The 19,639-nt window shown below is 51.6% G+C and overlaps 1 protein-coding gene across 2 annotated transcripts in view; it reads left to right on the forward strand.

The window, feature by feature from the left end:
* Positions 1 to 19,639, forward strand: part of CACNG4 (calcium voltage-gated channel auxiliary subunit gamma 4) — a 68,917-nt gene that overhangs the window by 36,745 nt on the left and 12,533 nt on the right. For both annotated transcript variants that reach the window (XM_045374542.3, XM_005584745.5), the window contains one exon: positions 18,239 to 18,322. In XM_045374542.3, coding sequence (XP_045230477.1) covers positions 18,239 to 18,322 — 84 coding nt within the window. The remainder of the gene's footprint in view (positions 1 to 18,238; positions 18,323 to 19,639) is intronic.

The raw sequence follows: 19,639 nt of genomic DNA on the forward strand, positions 1-19,639 counted from the left end.
CCCCAAGTCAGCAGAGGACCTTAGTGAGACCCCTTTCCCAGAGCCTGGATTCTGACTGGCCTCCCTGCCTCCACTCTGTCCTCCATCCTGGAGAGGAACAGACCTTCCTGAAAAGCAAATCTTGTATATCAGATGGTTAGCTTCACACCCTGATATGGTTTGGCTGTGTTCCCACCCAAATCTCATCTTGAATTGTAGCTCCTGTAATCCCCATGTGTCATGGGAGGGACCTGGGGGAAGGTAATTGAATCATGGGGATGGGTTATTCCTATGCTGGTCTCATGATAGTGAGTAAGTCTCACAAGATCTGATGGTTTTATAAAGGGTGGTTCCCCTGCACACACTCTCTTGCCTGCTGCCATGTAAGACGTGTCTTTGTTCCTCCTTCACCTTCCACCATGATTGTGAGGGCTCCCAGCCACTTGGAACTGTGAGTCCATTAAACCCCTTTTTCTTTATAAATTACCCAGTCTGGGGTATGCCTTTATTAGCAGCATGAGAACAGACTAATACACATCCCCACATGGCTCCCTCCAGCTCTCAGGCCCCGGAGGCCCTGCTACCTCTGTCCCCTCCCCCTGGTTCTCTAATTCCAGCCCCACCGGCCTCCTTTTGCCTTCTCAGACAGGCTCTGGCCCCTCTGGGCCTCTGCAGTAGCCACTGCATCTTTACCTTGCTCCTCTTTCAAGGCGCAGCTGTACTGTGGGTTCCTCTGAGTAGCCTCCCTGACCGCTTACAGGCTATCCCAGGCCCCCTCTTGCCACTCAAAGGCACGGACGGGATGACCCTGGCACCTTCACCACGATAGCCAGGGCCTAGCATAGTGCCTGGCACCCGGCGGGCTCTTAATGTGTCAGCACTGACTTGAGTCTGGGGTTCTACTGGATGACCAGGTCTGCAGCTGCTCTTCCAGGACTTGAGGGGCCCTCATGGGGCAGATGAAATAGACATTTCTCTGTGATTCCATAAGGAATGGAAGGTACACATCCTGTGCATTGTAGCAAAGCTCTTCCTGGAAAGCCAGCAGTGGGCAGGACGCAGGCAGGATGTTGGGTGCCCTGGGGCTTGGGATAGAGGGCAATGGGCACAAGGCGTGACTGATTAGCCCAGGAGCTCTGAGGCCTTGCCTAAGCCCATGATCTGCCGGCTCCTCACCAAGTGACTGAGAAGCACTAGGGTGCTGGCAGGTAATGGAGAATTCTAACCTGGTGCTCCAGACCACAGGTATGGGAGCATATTCGTCCATTTTCATACTGCTATGAAGAAATACCTGAGACTTGGCAATGTATTAAAAAAGGAGGTTTAATGGACTCACAGTTCCACATGGCTGGAGAGGCCTCACAATCATAGCAGAAGGCAAAGGAGGAACAAAGGCACGTCTTACATGGCAGCAGGCAAGAGAGCGTGTGCAGGGGAACTACTCTTTATAAAACCATCAGATCTCATTAGACTTATTCACTATCACGAGAACAGCATGGGAAAACCCACCCCCATGATTCAATTACCTCCCACTGGGTCCCTCCCATGAGACACGGGGATTATGGGAGCTACAATTCAAGATGAGATTTGTGTGGGGACACAGCCAAACCATATCAGGGAGGTGGTGAGAGGGGTCTTAAAAACTGGGTTTGAACTTGGTATCTGGCTGCCCTGAAAGAACTATGCTCAGCCCTGGAGTTACTCCAGAAATGCATGTGTGCTCCCTCATCCTGGTCTGGCTGCCAGAAAGCACTGGTGACCTGGCAGACCTGGCAGGTGTGTGCCCTCCCAGACACTGGCTCTCCCTCTCTCTCATCTTTTCTCTCTCTCTCTCTCTCTCTCTCTCTCTCTCTCCAACCTCAAATGGAATAAGGAGGCAGGAAATCATAGCAGTGACAGCATTAGTTGTAGGATCAGACAGAAGTAGGTGAGAGAATCCTGGCTGTGCTACCTTGGGCAAGTTGCTTGCCCTCTCTGAACTTTGGCTTTCTCATCTGTAAAATGGGTGTATAGGAGCTCCCCCTTCATAAGTTGTTTTTGAAGCTTAAGGAGAAAATAGAAAGAGCTTAGCACATGCTTTACAGAGAATATAGTGTTCAACCAAAGCCAACACTTATTAGTCCATTAGTCATGAGGCTCAGGGAAAAACAGGGTTACTTTGCTGGGCCTTCTAAGAGTCAGGGAAGCTCTGCTTATTTTGGAAGCCACAGTATTATGGGTATATGAAGACAAGGAAGAATCTGTGTCAGTCCTAATAGGGGGCAAACCTGGCCTGCTGACTTCTGACAATAAGACCAGCTGGCTCTTTGTTGCTAGAACAGGGCTGGTTATAACAACAGCAAACATGTTGTAAGCACATACCATGTGACAGGCACGGTGACATTTAAAAGCTGCATACAATTGTGTAATCCCCCAAATCACCCTCACTTTATCCCCATTTGTGATCCCCATTTCACAGATGGGAAAAATGAGGCACAGAGAAGTGAATTAGGACCTCAGATCATACAGCTAATAGGTGGTAACAAAGCCAGAACTCAAACCCAAGCAGAATGACTTCAGAACATACCGTCTCTACGCTATCCAGCCAAAGGATGATCAATTGGTATTTTATCAACTAGCAGCTCCTGAATGGAACACTGTGTTGAGGATTCAAACTATGATCTGGGGAGAAAAGTACTGTGATTGATTAGCAATGTCTGCCATGGGCTGGGAAGGGGAAGACTCAGTTCTGTGCAGGACATTTATTCACCACCAACTACTGCACTATTAACATTTGGAGCTAAATCATTATTTGATGGGGCAGGGTAGGGAGTCATCCTGTGCATTGTAGAATATTTAGCAGCATCACTGGCCACTAGTTGCCAGTAGCACTTTGCCCTGCCACCCCAAGTTGTGACAATCACAACTGTCTCCAACCTTTGTCAAATGTCACCTGGGAGGCAAAATCACCCCCGGTAGAGAACCTTGCACTAGAGCAGGCAGGGGACAGGGGGCAAAAGAGCTCTAAACTTGAAGTCAAGTGACCAACATTCAAAGCTTGGCTATGCTACCAATCAGCTTGTCACCATGGAAATGGCCCTTCACCTCTCCAGGCAGCAAGTTCTTAATATTTGAAGTGAGTGGGGTGAAGTGGATGATCCCAAGGGTCCCTTCTAGAAGTTTATGATTCTCTACTTTGATGTTCCCTCCCTTGCCCAGCCCCTTCAATTAAAATCAGGTTATTGGAGCATAACTTTCCAGAGATCTGCAGAGGCAAATCAATGGAAAAGCTGAAATCTGCAGAGAGCTGTTTCGCCCCTTACAGCTGCATAGTTGTTCCTCATTAAAAAAGAAAGAAAGAAACGAAGAAAGAAAACAACAACCACCCTTGGTACTGAAGTTTCATCTAAGCAGCAGTTATCAAGTAGATGCAAGGAGAAAAATCACAGAGACAATAACCGAATACCCATTTCCCTGTGTTAGGAGAGAAAGGGAGCAATTGGTTGGGGAAATCTCTCCGGCTCCGTTCAATTATGAATCTCGGCAGGAAGCCTGGAAAATCCTGGCCCGCTCTGGAGCAAAGTGTTGGAGGAGGCGTGAGGCTAGTGCTGTGGGTTCTTGAAGAACTCGCTGAGCCAGATGAGGGATGGTGAGAGGGTGTAACCAGGCTCCTACCTCCCGCCCCAAGGGGCAGGAGGGGTTGGGGGGGGAAGGAGCAGGGCCCTGAGGAGCCAGGGGCTCTGGGGCCCCAAAGCCGTCTCCAGGGTCCTCTTGGCAGGCATTTCCTGCAATCATGGCTCTGATGCAGGAGAACGCTTCCAAAGTCTTGGTTCATTGACTACTGGCAAGGAGGTTGGCTTTTTTTTTTTTTTTTTTTTTTTTGAGATGGAATCTTGCTTTGCTGCCAAGGCTGTAGCACAGTGGCACGATAGCTCACTGCAACCTCTGCCTCCCAGATTCAAGTGATTCTCCTGCCTCAGCCTCCCCAAGTAGCCGGGATTACAGGCACCCGCCACCACACCCAGCTATTTTTAGTAGAGACAGGGTTTCACCATGTTGGCCAGGCTGATCTTGAACTCCTGACCTCAGGTGATCCACCCACGTCAGCCTCCCAAAGTGCTGGAATTACAGATGTGAGCCACCGTACCCGGCCTTTTTTTTTTTTTTTTTTAATCAGAATGGGAGAGAAACCATCATCGATGGGGACTCTTCTCCCTGCTGGCCACACATGGTGTGAGGCCTGTAGATGTCTCACTATCCATAGAGAGGACACACAGATGCTGAAAGGTTGAGTAGCTCAACAGTGTTTTCTGAGGACACCCTCAGCCCTTCAGGTGACTGAGACCTCAGAAGGCTGTAATACACAGGCCACAAGCTTCCACAAGCTTCCACGCAGAAAGGGGCTGGTGCTCAGCATCGTCATCCCCTGATACAGCATCCTTCCTTTCCCTGGAGCCCTGTGGTCTCTAGGGAACCCAAGCTTATTTTCATGTCTTAGAAAGTGTTGCAGACCTGCCCTGAGACAAGGAGTAGAGCCTGGGCTTTGGAGCCCGGGAAGAGCAGGTTGGAATCTCCTTCCCCCAGTGAAGGTACAGCTGGTTGGGGGTTAGGGTTCTCCCGGTTGCAAGCACATAAACCAACTTCTCTGACTTGATCCACAAAGAGGACTTTCTTTTTTTTAAGACAGGGTCTCAGTCCTGTCACTCAGGCTGGAGTGCAGTGATCTGATCTCAGCTCACTGCAGCCTCAACTTTTCAGGCTCAGTTGATTCTCCCACCTCAGCCTCCCGAGTAGCTGGGACTATAAGCGCGCACCACCACGCCCAGCTAATTTGTCTATTTTTAGTAGAAATGAGGTCTTGCCCTGTTGCACGAGCTGGTTTCAAACTCCTGGGCTCAAGCAGTCCACCCACTTCAGCCTCCCAAAGTGCTGGGATTACAGGTGTGAGCCACCATGCCTGGCCCCAAAGAGGACTTTATCAGAAGGATGTGGAAGGGTCCCAAAGGATGGAAGGGAGACCTTAACAGCCAAGATCAAGGAAGGAAAGAGGCAGGAGCCTCTATAACTGGCATCCTGGACCACTCAAGAACACCCCTTTAAAAACTCTCGAAAGTCCCTTGGTCCATGGGTCTCCTCTGTCTCTGATCCAAAATATACACTTCCAAGAGAACCTCTGATTGGTCCAGCTTGGGCCAGAGGTCTGCCGAGGAGCCTTGGCTGGGGGCAGGGCCATGTCATCCGGCCACTGGGGGAAGTTCTGTGTGAAGGACTCATTCCCAGAGAAAGGGGCTCCCGAGGGGTACACCCCTGAGGACCATCGGAACCTCAGTATGGGTGTAGTGCAAGGCAGACGGCCCACTCCCTCTCCGCCCACCTTCTGCCCCTCTGAATCACCACACAGGTGCCCACAGCTCAAGATTCTTAGAGTCCAGGACCCAAAGCAATGCCTCTGCTTACCAAACGAGCTTTGATCTCCAGGGTCCAGGTTCACAGAGAGAATTTGGAGGTAGAAATGGATTCTCTCCAAGAATCCTGCTTCCTATGGGAACCAGAATGGGCTGCAGACAGGCCTCAGTCCCCAAGTGGATTTTGTACCAGAGTCCGGTGCTGTCTCCCTTCGGCTGACCACAAAGGTGACTTCTCTCCCAAATCCTCCATTGGCCCCACTCCAGGCTGCTCCATTGAAAGGAAACACCCTTTCGGACCTTGCGGTTCCCTGAACTGCTAGACACAGGTGGGTCTTGGGGACAGGGCTCCTGCCCCCCTGCCTGGTTCTATAGACGAGCTGACAGAAGGGACAATGGGCCCGAGTCACTATGGAAGCCATTATAAGGCAGGCTGACTCCAAGGGGCCTGACACCATCCCATCAACCACCCCTCCCTGCCCGGAAGCCTCTGGCAGCCTCAGGAAGCTGCCAGCCTGAAGCCAGAATTGATGTGTGTCCCTTTTCACAAGGCACTCCACCATGAGGGGCAGCGATGAGGAGAGAGCTTGTTCCTTCTGGGTGAGCAGGGGCTGCCATGTCCAGGCAGCCAGGCTCCTCTGGGGCTAAAAGAGGCCACCCAAGGGCCCCAGGGTGGGATCTGAAAGCCCTAACAGGCCAGATGATAGCAGCCAGGCTGGGGACAGAATGACAGACATTCAGAGCCTGGAGGGTCTAGAGCTCTGAGCATGAGCCATGAGTTTTCCAGCTTCAGGAAAGCTCCCAGGGCACCTCAGCTGATGGCGTGAAATCCAGTCTCCTTACAGGATGGTTCCGGCTCCCTCTAGGACTGCAGTCCCACCTGCTTACTCAACCTCACTGCTGTCCCCGTCACCTCCCCACGCAAGGTCCCTTCTAGAAGCTCATGCCAAACATGCCTCTGGGCTTTGTCTCACTTGGGCTGCCATATGCCAAGTACTACTTACTTTGTGTGAACCCCAGCCACTCCCCAAGCTTCCCAGACACTCCATTCAGCACTTGTCCCTTATTCTTTGAAATTCCACAAACCTGCTCCTTCTCTCATAGTGTCACTGGCTCTCTTGTTCTGGGTAATGTGCTCACTCACCTCCCCAGCTAGGTCATAAGTTCTCCCAGGCAGGATCCACGGGACCTGGTGTCAATCAATGAATACCAAACTAAAAGAAAGAATGGGCAAAGGATTGAGTGGGTGAACCTTGTTCACCTCAAAAGAAAAACCCCAAACAGATTCTAGTGGGACCATGAGGCACCTCAGTGACTTTAAGCTATCAAAGAAGAAATGAGGCTGGATGCAGTGGCTCACACCTGTAATCCCAGAACTTTGGGAGGTCAAGGTGGGTGGATCACTTGAGGTCAGGAGTTTGAGACCAGCCTGGCCAACATGGTAAAATCCCATCTCTACTAAAAATATAAAAATTATCCAGGCGTGGTGGCCGGCGCCTGTAGTCCCAGCTACCCGGGAGGCTGAGGCATGAGAATCGCTTGAACCCAGGAGGCGGAGGTTGCAGTGAGCTGAAATTGCACCACTGCACTCTAGCCTGGGCGACAGAGTGAGACTCTACCTCAACACAAACAAACAAACAAAAAACAAACCCAAACAGATTCTAGAGGGACCACAAGGTACCTCAATGACTCTAAACTATCAAAAAAGAAATGAGCCTGTGTGAATCTTTTAGCAGGTGCCAGTGATAGTTGTCCTCATTTGCCCAAAGAAACTTCCCAGACTCTGAATGGCAAGCATTTATTATTTTTAGCCCCTCTCTTAACTCTAATTGGAACACAGTCTAGTCTAAAGACATCTCTGAGAAATGAGGAGTTGAAAACCGTATACTCACACTCATGACATCATCACAATTTAGCCTTCTCAAGGTGCCTTGACCAAATGGGTCTCATTGGGTCTCACTTGAGATTTGAAAGGTTGTAAAAATATTTCCCCCATTTTCCGAATGAGGAGCGGCTTCCCTGACCTCTACTCTGCAGCCTGGGCCTGCCTCCTCGGTGATGTGCTGTCGGAAACTCAGGACTCCTTCTAAGCCCTTTCCTCAGTTGTCACTGAATGACTATGGAAACAGAAAGCTTCAGAAGGGCAGAGACCGTGTCTGTCCTGTTCTCTTCTTATATTATTGATTATTGTTCTAACAGAAAAAATTCCAAATGTATAATGCCTTAAACATGGTAGGAGTTTGTTTCCTGCTCATCTAACAGTCCAAATGGATGGCCCTGTCAATGGACATCTGTGTTCCACAGAGTGATTCAGGGACCCAGGCCTCTCTCATCCCATGGCAGATTGGGAGGGAGTGGAGATGTAGGGCCACCCCCACTGCTCTTGAGCCTTGTCCAGGAGTGGCTCACATCACTTCAGCTCACATTTCATTGGACAGCTGGGTCACAGGCCATCTTGAACCGCAAGGGAAGCTGGGAAATACAGTGTAGTCGTGTGCACCGTAAGAAGAGGAAACAGGTTCTAGCAAGCAAAACACTCCACTACATCTCTGAGTCCCCAGCATCTCACACACAGCAAGTGCTCAATAAATCTAAGTTCAATGAAGGAACCAAAGGTCATAGTGGCTTACCAGTGTCTCATGGAGAGCCACCAGCAGGTCAGGAAGCTAGGGCTCCCTGAGAAAGCCCGACCCAGCCCAGACTGCCTCTCCACGCCTGAAGTTTTGCTGCAGGAACCCATGGAGAGGTTTCCCAACAGCCTGGCTCACTGAAGCTGGAGAGAGGCCAGCCTGTAGGAGACCAGAATGTGCCAATTAGGAAATCACAGTTATTAGGGGGTTTCTTTGGCACTCAGCATGGAAGTGGAGGAATTACTAGGGGGACCTTTAAGGGAGAATTGTGGGGAGCAGGGAGCAGGGCTGGGCAAAGAGCTGAGGGGTGGGGAATCAAGGAGCGTCGAGTTTGTCAGCAGCAGCTTGTAGCACTGGCTGGTGGGCCTGCCCAGCATGTCTGCTCTGAACCCTGGGTTATGGGTTAAATTGCACCCTACCTCATCCCTACCAAAAATTTTTATGTTGAAGTCCTAACCCCAATACCTCAGAATGTGACCTGATTTGGAGACAGGCTCTTTACAGAGGTAATCAAATTCAAATGAGGCCTTTTGAGGCCGGGTGTGGTGGCTCATGCCTGTAATCCCAGCACTTTGGGAAGCCAAGGTGGGTGGATCACTTGAGGTCAGGAGTTCGAGACCAGCCTGGCCAACCTGGTGAAACCCGATCTCTACTAAAAATCACAAAACGTAGCCAGGCATGGTGGCACATGCCTTTAATCCCAGCTACTCAGAAGGCTAAGTCAGGAGAATCACTTGAATCCTGGAGGTGGAAGTTGCAGTGAGCCAAGATCATGCCACTGCACTCCAGCCTGGGTGACAGAGTGAGACCCTGTCTCAAAAAGAAAAAAAATGAGGCCTTTAGAGTGGGGCATAATCCAGTATGACTGATGCCCTTATGAAAAGGGGAACTTTGGACACAGATACACACACACACAGAGAATGTGATATGAAGAGAAGGCAGAGATGGGGTTTATGCTTCTATAAGCCAAGGAACGCCAGAGATCACCAGCAAACACCAGAAGCAAGGTAGAGTCATGGAAGTGCTTTCTCCCTCATAGCCCTCAGGAGGAACCAACCGCATCAACACCTTGAATTTCAAGCCTCCAGAACTGTGAGGCAATACCTTTCTGTCATGAAATCCCCCAGTTTCTGGTACTTCGTTAAAGTAACCCCAGAAAACTAATGCACCCTGCGTCTCTGTGCTGGAATGATCTTGGCCAAGTCACTTCCATCCTGGCCTCCAGTCCCTCTTCTGAAACTACGTCCAAGGACAGCAGCCAGTGTCTCCCCAAACCAAGAACATCACTTGCCATTGCGCTGGGCTGCGTTTCTTGGTTTTATATCTCCTTGCTGCTCCTATCCCATGCAGTTCCCTTTAAGAAGGATGCCTCCCTGGGCCTTCCAACCTGACGTCACCCCCTCCCTTAGTCCATTCAGGCTGCTAACAAACTATAAAATATAGTATATATATAGTATATAACAAAATACTGTAAATTGGGTGGCTTACAACAGAAATTTATTTTTCATGGTTCTGGAGGCTGGGAAGTCCAAGATCAAGGTGCCAGCAGATTTGGTGTCTGGTGAGGGCCGCTTCCTGGTTTATAGATGGTGCCTTCTTGCTGTGTTCTCACGTAGTTGAAGGGATGAACGAGTTCTCCAGAGTCTCCTTTAAAAGGACTCTAATCACATTCATGAGAGCTCCACTAATCACCTCCTAACATCATCACCTCAGGGTTAGGAGTTCAGCATATGAATTTGGGGGTGAGGGACACAAATATTCAGACTACGGCATCCCTACCATGGAGACAATAAAGTCCCATGTCCTCTGCCCACCATGCAAGACCCCACCCGCATCCCAGCTCCTTCTACCTCTACCTCCCCCATCACTGCTACCCAACCACACCAGGACAGCTGTGGTTTGGGAACCTTCACACCTTTGCCCCGACTGTCCCCTTTGTTTGCACCAGACGTGGTGGTGGTGCCTTCTCTGCACACATCAGCCCTTCTCAAAAATCCTAACCTTGCTCCCCAGCCAAGCTCTGCCTTTGTGTCCATGCCTACCCTCCCTGACTACTCGCTGTCCCAGTGGTGTGGGACCCTGGGTTGCCGTCCCCGCTGCTTCAGCATCTCTGCCTGCTAGTGAAGGATTAACGCAGCCTGAAGCATCAGCCGATACCCTCAGCCCCAGAGTCTAATCCTAAGGAGTGTTGGGGACACATGCTTCCCCATGGTGCTGAAGCCACACAGAATGTCTTAGAGCTCTGAGAACAGTCTGTGTTCTGCCTCCCTGGTGTGCGAAGTAGGGGCACAGACTCTGAAGCCAGGCAGCCTGGGTTCAGATCCCAATTAGGGCACTTAGTAGCAAAGGGTGTTAGCCTGTCTACCATATACGGTTAGCATGAAGATTAAGTCAATAGATGTCAGGTGTTCAAAATAGTGCCTGATACATCATAGGTGCTAAGTACAGTAAATATTTGCTGTCACTCTTACCATGAGGACAGAGCTCTTTCACGCCCCCATCACCTATCAGCCCAGCTAACGTCCTGCTACCCCTCAGTTCCCCACCATGAAGTTCCTCCATGAAGTCCCAGGCAGGTCATTTCTGGGATGGTCTGTAGCCTCCTGGAAACACAGAACCCTCCAGTCTTTCTAGGCTGTTCCCTTCCTTCCTGTGGAAATGGGGTGGTGTAGGAGGGGGCCAGGTTCTGAGGAGCTCTGGGAAAACCTTGAGGAGAAGTAGTCGTGGCAGATGGTTGGCAGAAGGACAGAGAGACACAGGCATGCTCTGAGCTCCCGCAGCGTGCCCCTCTCTAAGACACAGACCTGGTCCATTTGGCCCTTGGACCAGAGCTGTGACCTGAGTACAGCTACCCCCTTTCACAGTGTACAGTCCAGGGAAAACTCTCCAATTTGGAGTAGTTGGGAGATGGCTGCTTTAAATTATGGTAAAGTTCACATTGATGGCTCTCTAGAACAATACATGTTGTTTGATTATTTTGCAGTTCCTAAGTTAATTCAACCAGAGTTGCTGGGACTCTTGGCCCAGGTATGGTCTTCACCCTCACTGCCTTCTCTGGTCTGTGTGGCCTCAGTAGGTGTTCCTTGATGGTCCCTGGACTGAGTCTGGGGTTCTTCCCCTCTCCTCTTCTAGTGTTGCCTGGAGAGAGTGGGGATCATGGGGGATGTTCTGAAATCACGTATTATCTGAGCAGCCCCCACAGGGGTGTGTGTTCCCAGAAGTGGACTCCACACCTTCATCATCTCAGCTTTGAGCTCGGCCACAATTTTAGGACAAGAGTCCGCAGCCTAACACGCCGCAGACCCCTTCCCCTGCCTTCACGCATGGCGCCACCTGAAATGATGCTGATATTCGTTTATTTTATCTTCTTGTGTCAATAGCACCCCTTTCCCTGCTCCACCAGAATGAGAGCTCCGTGAGGGCCAGACTCCGTCTTACTCAGACTGGCAGCCCCAGCGCTTAGAACATTGCTATGGACTCTGTAAAATGCTCTTGAGGAATGAATGAATGAGATGAGATGAGATGAGTAAACAGTGACAATACTGTCGAGCAATGAATGATTGAGTGATGAGCAAATGGTAAAAGTCTGTTGAGAATTAATGAGTGATGCATGAGTGAACAAGAAAGGCCCCACTCAGTATCATCTTCTACTTGCCCTCTTTCCTTCTCTTTCCTTTTTATGCACATTCGTCCCCTCCTAGATCCTAAAGGGGCGTTGTGCTGCTGGGCCGCCCTCTCCCCAGCTTCGACAGCCCCAGCCAATTCGAGGCTGCCTTCTTTCCCAGGGCCTGGAGACTCCCAATACCTCGCTCTTCATCACCTGACAGTTGCTTCCTTGAAGCTAACCCGGCGCACCTGGTGGCTATCTGGTTTCGCTTCCTGTTCTGTCTTGGGGAGAAAGACCAGCTGGGCCTCACCGCCTCTAGAGCCCCAGCCCTGCATCTATAGAGGATTCTTGGAAAGGCTGCATCAGGGTGGTATGGAAGGAGCACTGGGCAAGGAGTCAGGAGGCTGGATTCCAGGGTGCCACATGCAGAGGACCAGGTGTCCCCTGAGCCTCCCTTTCCTCTTCTGTCAAATGGGGCAGAGAAGACTTTGTTTTACAGCATAGGGTAGAATGCCTAATAGTTCTGCTGTGAGCCTTGTGGAAGCAGATCTTTCAACATCTCTAAGCCTCTTTCTCCATCTTCAAAGGAGCCTTATTGCAGAGATGAAATGGGCTGAAGCATGCAATACGCCCAACTTTCATCGTAGCTTGAACCCAGGGCTGGCATGCAGGGGGTGTATCTTGGGTGGCCATCCTAGGGACCAGGCATGGGGGAGAGGAGAGCCAATGCAAAGGTGTCCTGAGCTGATGATCACCTGGCTTGGTCCTGCTGGGACTCACCCCTTCAGAAGCAGTGTAGAATGGACTTCAGAACTGCCCACCAAGGGACAGTGTTTGGGGACGTTTATCCACCAGCTCCCATCCCATTCTCCACTGTTCAAAGGTTTCCCCCAGGGTGGTTCATCCCTCAAACTTCCAGTTGCGCACGCGCGAGTGCAGAGCGCTTCCCGCAGGCAACATACTAAGTGCTGTGGGTGGAAAGCAAGAAGTAATTGGTGCAGCTGAATTGAGGTGTCAGCAGGTTCCACTTGTACAGAGCTGGTCGTGGCAGCCATGTGTGACTGGGGTCAAAGATAGGCCAAGAGGTACGAGGTGGACAGAAGGGTGACCATACACTCTCAATAGGTGCCTGTGGCATCTGTGAATGTTTGTGAGGATCAAATGAGGTCATGCTTTTGAAAATGCATTGCAAATGAGAAAGGATTACATTAATAGTCGCCATCAGCAAGTCGCCCTCTGACATGCTTTTCTCCAGGATTCCCTTAATGACAATGGCCTCAGGTGGCCCATATGGAGGCTTAGTGTCCCTGAAATGGCTCATAGGGTGACCAGCTTGCCACGTTTGCCTGGACTCTTCCAGTGTTCCTATGTCCCTGGAACCCATCAGGTCCTGGGGGTTGGTCATTCAACTGTACTTGGGGACATGACCCCAAGGCATGACCTTCACAGAGGTCATGGAAGGAGAAGCTCAAATGCTGCCCACACACCCTCCAGCCCCCAGGGTTCACACCTCGCTTCCCAGCTCCCCTGTCCAAGTGCATCTGCTGTCATTTCAGACCCATCACCTCATTTTCACTTGGAATCAAAGAATCTGGTCTCTTTTCTTACTTTTAATGGTTCATTTTCAGATACTGTAGAAAATTCAGAAAATACAGAGGAATGTGAAGAAGAAAAATTTAACTCGCTCATTACTCTATCGCTCAGAAATAAAATACTGGACACATTTGGGGATATACCTTTCCAGATGCTTCCTGTGCCCACAAAAATATACTTTTAATGAGGCCGGATGTGATGGCTCACACCCGGAAAACCCAGCACTTTGGGAGGCCGAGGTGGGTGGATCGCCTGAGGTCAGGAATTTGAGACCAACCTGGCCAACATGGTGAAACCCCATCTCTACCAAAAATACAAAAATTAGCCAGGCTTGGTGGCATGCACCTGTAGTCCCAGCTACTTGGGAGGCTGAGACAGGAGAATTGCTTGAACCCAGGAGGTGGAGGTTGCAGTGAGCCGAGACCATGCCATTGCGCTCCAGCCTGGGCAACAGAGTGAGACTCGTCTCAAAAAAAAAAAAAAAAAAAAGAAATATACTTTTAATGAAAGTATCTCCTGATACGTGCAGATGAAGAGATTATACACGTGTGCACACAAGCCTGTACCTACTCATGAAGGAGCACGCACACCTGTGCACACACCCCGTGCCTGTTATTTACAGAATAGTCATAGAATCTTCAAGCAGGACTGTCCCTCTGGTCCAACTCCTAGGTTTTCTAGATGAAGAAGTAACTTGCCTGAGGCCGAGTGACTAACAAACTCTCACGCTAGTGGTCTCCTGGCCCTTGGGAAGGCGAGGGCCACAGTGTCTCTGGGAACACAGCCCAGCAACCCCTGTCTCCACCTCACGACCTCAGCATTCCTGCAGCCCAGCCAGTCAGGATCTCACAATTAGCCACCCTAACTATCACTTAATAGCTAGCACAGCAAATGGCCCGTGTGTGGAGAGCGAACACGTGTGAAGTGGATTGAAAATGGCTTTCTCTCTTACTCCTTGCACCAGCCATTAATTTTCTCCTTACTAAATGCCCTAGGCCAACGCTAACGAAATTAAATTTGACAGGGATAAATGTGAAGTCCTTAGTGCCAAACATTCTACTCCACAAAAACAGATTCGGGGGAGGTGAGGCAACTTTTGTGAAAAAAAAAAAATCCTAGGAGACCGAATCAACAGTGATACCCAGTCCCATTAACAGAAGCATGGAGTCCAGAGAAGAAGAGGAGAAAGTGCCAGTGTAGTTTGAGCTGGTCGGACCCAGCCTGAACGTTGGGTTTGGTGGTGGAACTGTGCCTCCAGGCCCTGAGAATTGGGAGCAAGCCCAGAGGAGGGAGCCAGGGGGATGTAGGCACTTGAAACCATCAGTAAAGAAATGGCAGCTGGGCACGATGGCTCACACCTGTAATCTCAGCACTCTGGGAGGCCGAGGCGGGTAGATTGCTTGAGGTCAGGAGTTCGAGACCAGCGTGACCAACATGGTGAACCCCCGTCTCTACTAAAAATACAAAAATTAGCCGGTCGTGGTGGTGCACACCTGTAGTCTCAGTTACTCGGGAGGCTGAGGCATGAGAACTACTTGAACCTGGGAAGGAGAGGTTGCAGTGAGCCGAGATTGTACCGCTGCACTCCAGCCTGGGCAACAGAGCAAGACTCCATCAAGGAAGGAAGGAAGGGAGGGAGGGAGGGAGGGAGGGAGGGAGGGGAGGAAGGAAGGAAGGAAGGAAGGGAGGGAGGGAGGGAGGGAGGGAGGGAGAGGGAAAAAGGGAGGGAAAAAGAAAGGAAGGAAGGAAGGAAGGAAGGAAGGAAGGAAGGAAGGAAGGAAGGTAGGAAGGAAGGAAGGAAGGAAGGGAGAAAGGAAGGGCTGAAGGTGTTGACCTAGAGAGGATGTTTAGGGGAAACATCCCTGATTCTTGGCTCTAGGGGCAGAGAACAATCTCATTCACTCTCCACGGGGCCAAAGACAACTCGTGCCCTTCTCCACCGCCTCGTTAGTAATAGCTGGAAACAACAGGTGTGCCTCCGTGGGTGAATGATGAAACAAACAATGCTGCATCCATGCCTCAGAATTCTGCTCAGAATAACACGGAGCAAACTACCCGTACGCATGACAGCTCAGATGAATCCCAAGGGGGTTAGGCTGAGTGAGAACAGCCAGTCCCCAAAGCTTACATTGCTGGATGACTCCATTTGTAGGAGAGTCTCAAAATGACAAAACTATTGACATGGAGAACATATTCCTGGCTGCCTTGGGTCAGGGAGGGGACGGGCAGGAGGGCGTGGGTGCGGCTGTGCGAGGGCAGCACGGGGGCTCCTTGCAGTGACCGAGTGTTCTGTATCCTGACTGTCCACGTCAGTGTCCTGGTTGTGATATTGCACTACAGTTGTGCACGATGTTGTCATGGGGAGAAGCTGAGTATAAAGGGTACGTGGATGGTTCCCGTATTACTTCTTACAACTGCCTGTGACTCTACAATTATTTCAAGACAAGTGTAATTTTTGTAAAGATGGGCGGAACCCCACGCGTATGTACGTGGAAGGGTGTGCCCACGAAGGAGGGTCTGAGAAGACACACGGTGGACTTGGCAGCCTGCCGCAGCACAGCTAATCAGGAAAGACAGACTCCTTTTTCTTTTTCAACCTCTTATTGCCACTTGTCCCACCGTGCGTGCGTGACTTGGTGATTTTGCTTAGACCCATGAAGTAGCCAAAAACAAGGTGTGTGGGGGAGGGGAGGAATGGGGGAGGGAAGGCATGGGAGAGGGGAGGAACAGCAGAGTTTGGTTTCACCCACCCACGGCTGGCAAAATGCCTACTCCAGGTCTCCAGGAACATTCTGAGCCTGCCGTGTGAGAGCCAGGAGTGACAGGAAATGGATCCAGCCCACTCTGGCCTCTGTGTCCCCACCCCACCACCCTGAGGCCAGCCTGTCTTGGCGTTCCTTCCTCTTGCTCACAAACCGTCATGGTTCTCCACCAATTCAGCCACTCATGAAGGAGCGAGGGTGGGTGATTTCCAGATCCAACAGCAGCGAACCCCCGCTCTGAGCCACCACCATGGGCCAAGAATCACCCTGAGTGCCTTTCAAATATGACGTGGTGTAATTCTAAGATCCCCAGGGGATAAGGGCTGTGGCTCTGCCCATTCTACAGATGAGAAGACCGAGGGATTAATAACTACGTTGTTCGTGCTGGATCCCATGCAGAGGACATTCCTAGCACCACCTCTGAGACCCTCCCTCTGCCTCCCCACCATCCCGCCCCCCACCACTGGCCCCCAGGGCCCATGGACCTTCAGGAAGCAGGGTTGTCACTGAGCACCCCAGCTTCTTGGAGGCAGCAGCTGAAGGGGCTCAATGGAGGAAAGAACTTGGGGACAGCAGCCGGTAACCAGCTTCTTGGTGCCCAGGGGGAAGGGCGGCGTGCTCCCAGCTCACCAGCGACCTCTCCTGGTTGGAAGTGTGAGAGGTGGGCGAGCACCCGGACCCTGCCGCCAGGACTGTGCTCCTGACTGACCAAGGCAAGGTCGGGTGCTTGCAGCCGCTGCAAAAAAGGAATTGGCCCCAGTTGGAAACTGCCCCAGCACAGGCCACTCGGGTGTCAAGATGAGCTTGTGGCTCCTGGGCTGCAGGAGCGGGGGCTGACCTGGGGGAAGGGGTTTCTGGCACGGATGGGACATAGCAGCAACACCCTGTGTCCCTGGCAACCGATGTCCAGTTCTGTGGTGGACATTCTCAAACTTCAGGGAAGCAGAGGACTGGGAGAGCGGGGCAGAAGATTCTGGATGGGAGGAGTGGCCTGTCCTACATTATGAAGCTACCCAGGGGGTCTGGCCCCCCACCCCATGAGAGCCACTTCTCAGAGTAGGGAGGAAGAAACCAAGCAGGAGACGGGCTCAGCCCTTCTGGAAGTTTCTCTTGCTCCGTCCTCTCTTCCTTCAATCACACTGAGTGAGGGGATTGGAATCTGCACCAGCTGTGTACCTTAGGAAGAAGTCACCATAACTGTGGTTTTTTGAGTTTTTTTGAGACAGGGTCTGGCTCTGTTGCCCAGGCTGGAGTGCAGTGGTATGATCTCGGCCCACTGCAACCTCCACCTCCTGAGTTCAAGTGATCCTCCCAACTCAGCCTCCCGAATAGCTGGGATTACAAGTGCACCCTACCACATCCAGCTAATTTCTGTACTTTGAGGAGAAACAGGGTTTCACCATGTTGCCCAGGCTGGTCTTGAATGCCTGGGCTCAAGCGATCCGCCCTCCTCAGCCTCCCAAAGTGGTGGGATTACAGGCGTGAGCCACCGCACTGGGCCATAACTATGGTTTAAGAGCAGGAAAGACACAGACAGACAAACTTCAACCCCACCTTGCCTTCGCATGTCTTGCTCCTCTGCCTGGAAAGCCCCCTGAACCCCATTCCTAGTGGGCAAATTCTTCATTTTTGTTTTGAGATGGCGTCTTGCTCTGTCACCAGGCTGGAATGCAGTGGTGCGATCTTGGCTCACTGCAACCTCCGCCTCCTGGCTTCACGCGATTCTCCTGCCTCAGCCTTCCGAGTAGCTGGGACTACAGGCATTCGCCACCATGCCCAGCTAATTTTTGTATTTTTAGCAGGGACGGGGTTTCCCCATGTTGGCCAGGATGGTCTCGATCTCTTGACCTCGTGATCTGCCCGCCTCGGCCTCCGAAAGTGCTGGGATTACAGGCGTGAGCCACCGCACCCAGCCTGTTTTGATTTTTTTCAAGATGCAGCTAAGAGTCCCTTGGGTAGAGGGATCCAACCTCCTGCTTGCCCGGGGCAGCTCTGCCTGGCACCTCTTATCTCAATGGTTATTCATGCTAGGTCCCCTTACTCTCATGCGCGTCCACCCTTGGACCATAACTAGGGTCACCTTTGGGGCTTATCTCTCCCTGTGTAGCCGTTCTCTGTGTGTCTCTCCTGTGCCCCCACCAGTCTGGGACGCTGGAGCCTTTCTTCTCTGTCTGTCCCCAGGACCTGCGCAGAGGCTCACACACGCGGCAACTGTGTCTGGAGTGAGTGGATGAGTGAAGCCAGACAGGATGTACAGTGTTCTTTTCTTCTCGTTCCTTCCAGGGGTCTATAAAGGGCACTGCTTCCGGATCAATCACTTCCCAGAGGACAATGACTACGACCACGACAGCTCGGAGTACCTCCTCCGTGAGTGTCAGGAGGCCTGGACTCTCTTTCTGTGGGGAGGGGGAAGGCTGGGGGGGAGGCGGCCGAAGGAAAGAGGGACACTGGGCGTGGAGAGGGTGATTGTTTCGGGATGCTCCGCTCACTCTCTTGCTCATTCAGACATCGTGAGTTCGGAGGATGGAGTTTTGCTCATCACTGCCATGACATACTGGGTATCTCAATGGGGTTATTTGGCTGCGAGGCCTGTGCCCTGGGGAGACAGGCCTGGGCAGAAAGCCTGCTGGGCGTGGCTGGCTTCGGAGCTACTGATTGGCTGGAGCTGGGGCTGGAGCAAGGGAGGTTAAAGATATAGGCTCTGCCCAGGCTGGGTCTCCCTGAGGGGTGTGGCACCCCAAGCACACTGGGGTCTACCCACCCTCTCCTGCATACTCTCTTCCATTCCAGTCTTGAAAAAGCAGATACAGTCATACACCAAGACAGCCTCGTGGGGTGCTGGGAGACCCAGGGCAGAAGGCGAGGAAGGTGCCAGGGAGCAGCCTCTGATATATGGTCCTGAAGTCTTTTAAGCACCGCGTCTGCCCATGGGAGCCCCCACCTGCTCCTGGGTCCAGTGGCTGCGTGGGGCCCCCAGACTGAAGCCCGGAAGTCACAGCGCAAGCTCAATCCCAAATAACAAACCCAGCCACCATACTAAGTCCAGATCTCATCCCTGGGCCTGTGAATACTTCCCTGGGAGCTGCCAGGGAGGAGCCTGCAAATAGAAAAATAGCACCATTTCGGAGTCATTTTCCCCTTTCACGTTAGGCAAGACACGAAGAGCAGCTCACAGCAGCACCCCTGGGGCTCGAACCCAGCCTCATTGATGGAGAATCGATACCAGCGCCCTCAGAGAGAGCACAATTCACTCTGCACCTGCTTATAGATCGTTTTTTCTAAGAGAAAGGATTTTGATTCTGAGTCATCTGGTGAAATAGAACAGCACGCGGTTCCCATCGAGCCTGGGGCAGTGTCAGGCTGCTGCGACCAGGCCCAGAACGTGAAATAATTTGGCCACCGCTCTGCCTCCCATCCTTCCTCCCTCACCTTCTCCTCCCCTTCTCCTCCTTCTGCCTATACTCTGGTTCTGCTTACCGGGAGCCCACACTGAACCAATCAAATGAGATTCCCACAGGGCCGCCAGAGATAGTTGTGCAGGTTGCACACTGCACAACTCAAAGGATGTCACATGCATCAATTATGGTATGAACATCCGTCCAGTTGTATAGTGCATGTCTGCACAACTGTCTACAGAGGCCCTTGGTGCTCAGCCTAGCTGGGATGACCCAATTGAAAATCAGC

This window comes from Macaca fascicularis, chromosome 16 (assembly GCF_037993035.2).
Source record: "Macaca fascicularis isolate 582-1 chromosome 16, T2T-MFA8v1.1".
NCBI classification, from domain to species: domain Eukaryota; kingdom Metazoa; phylum Chordata; class Mammalia; order Primates; family Cercopithecidae; genus Macaca; species Macaca fascicularis.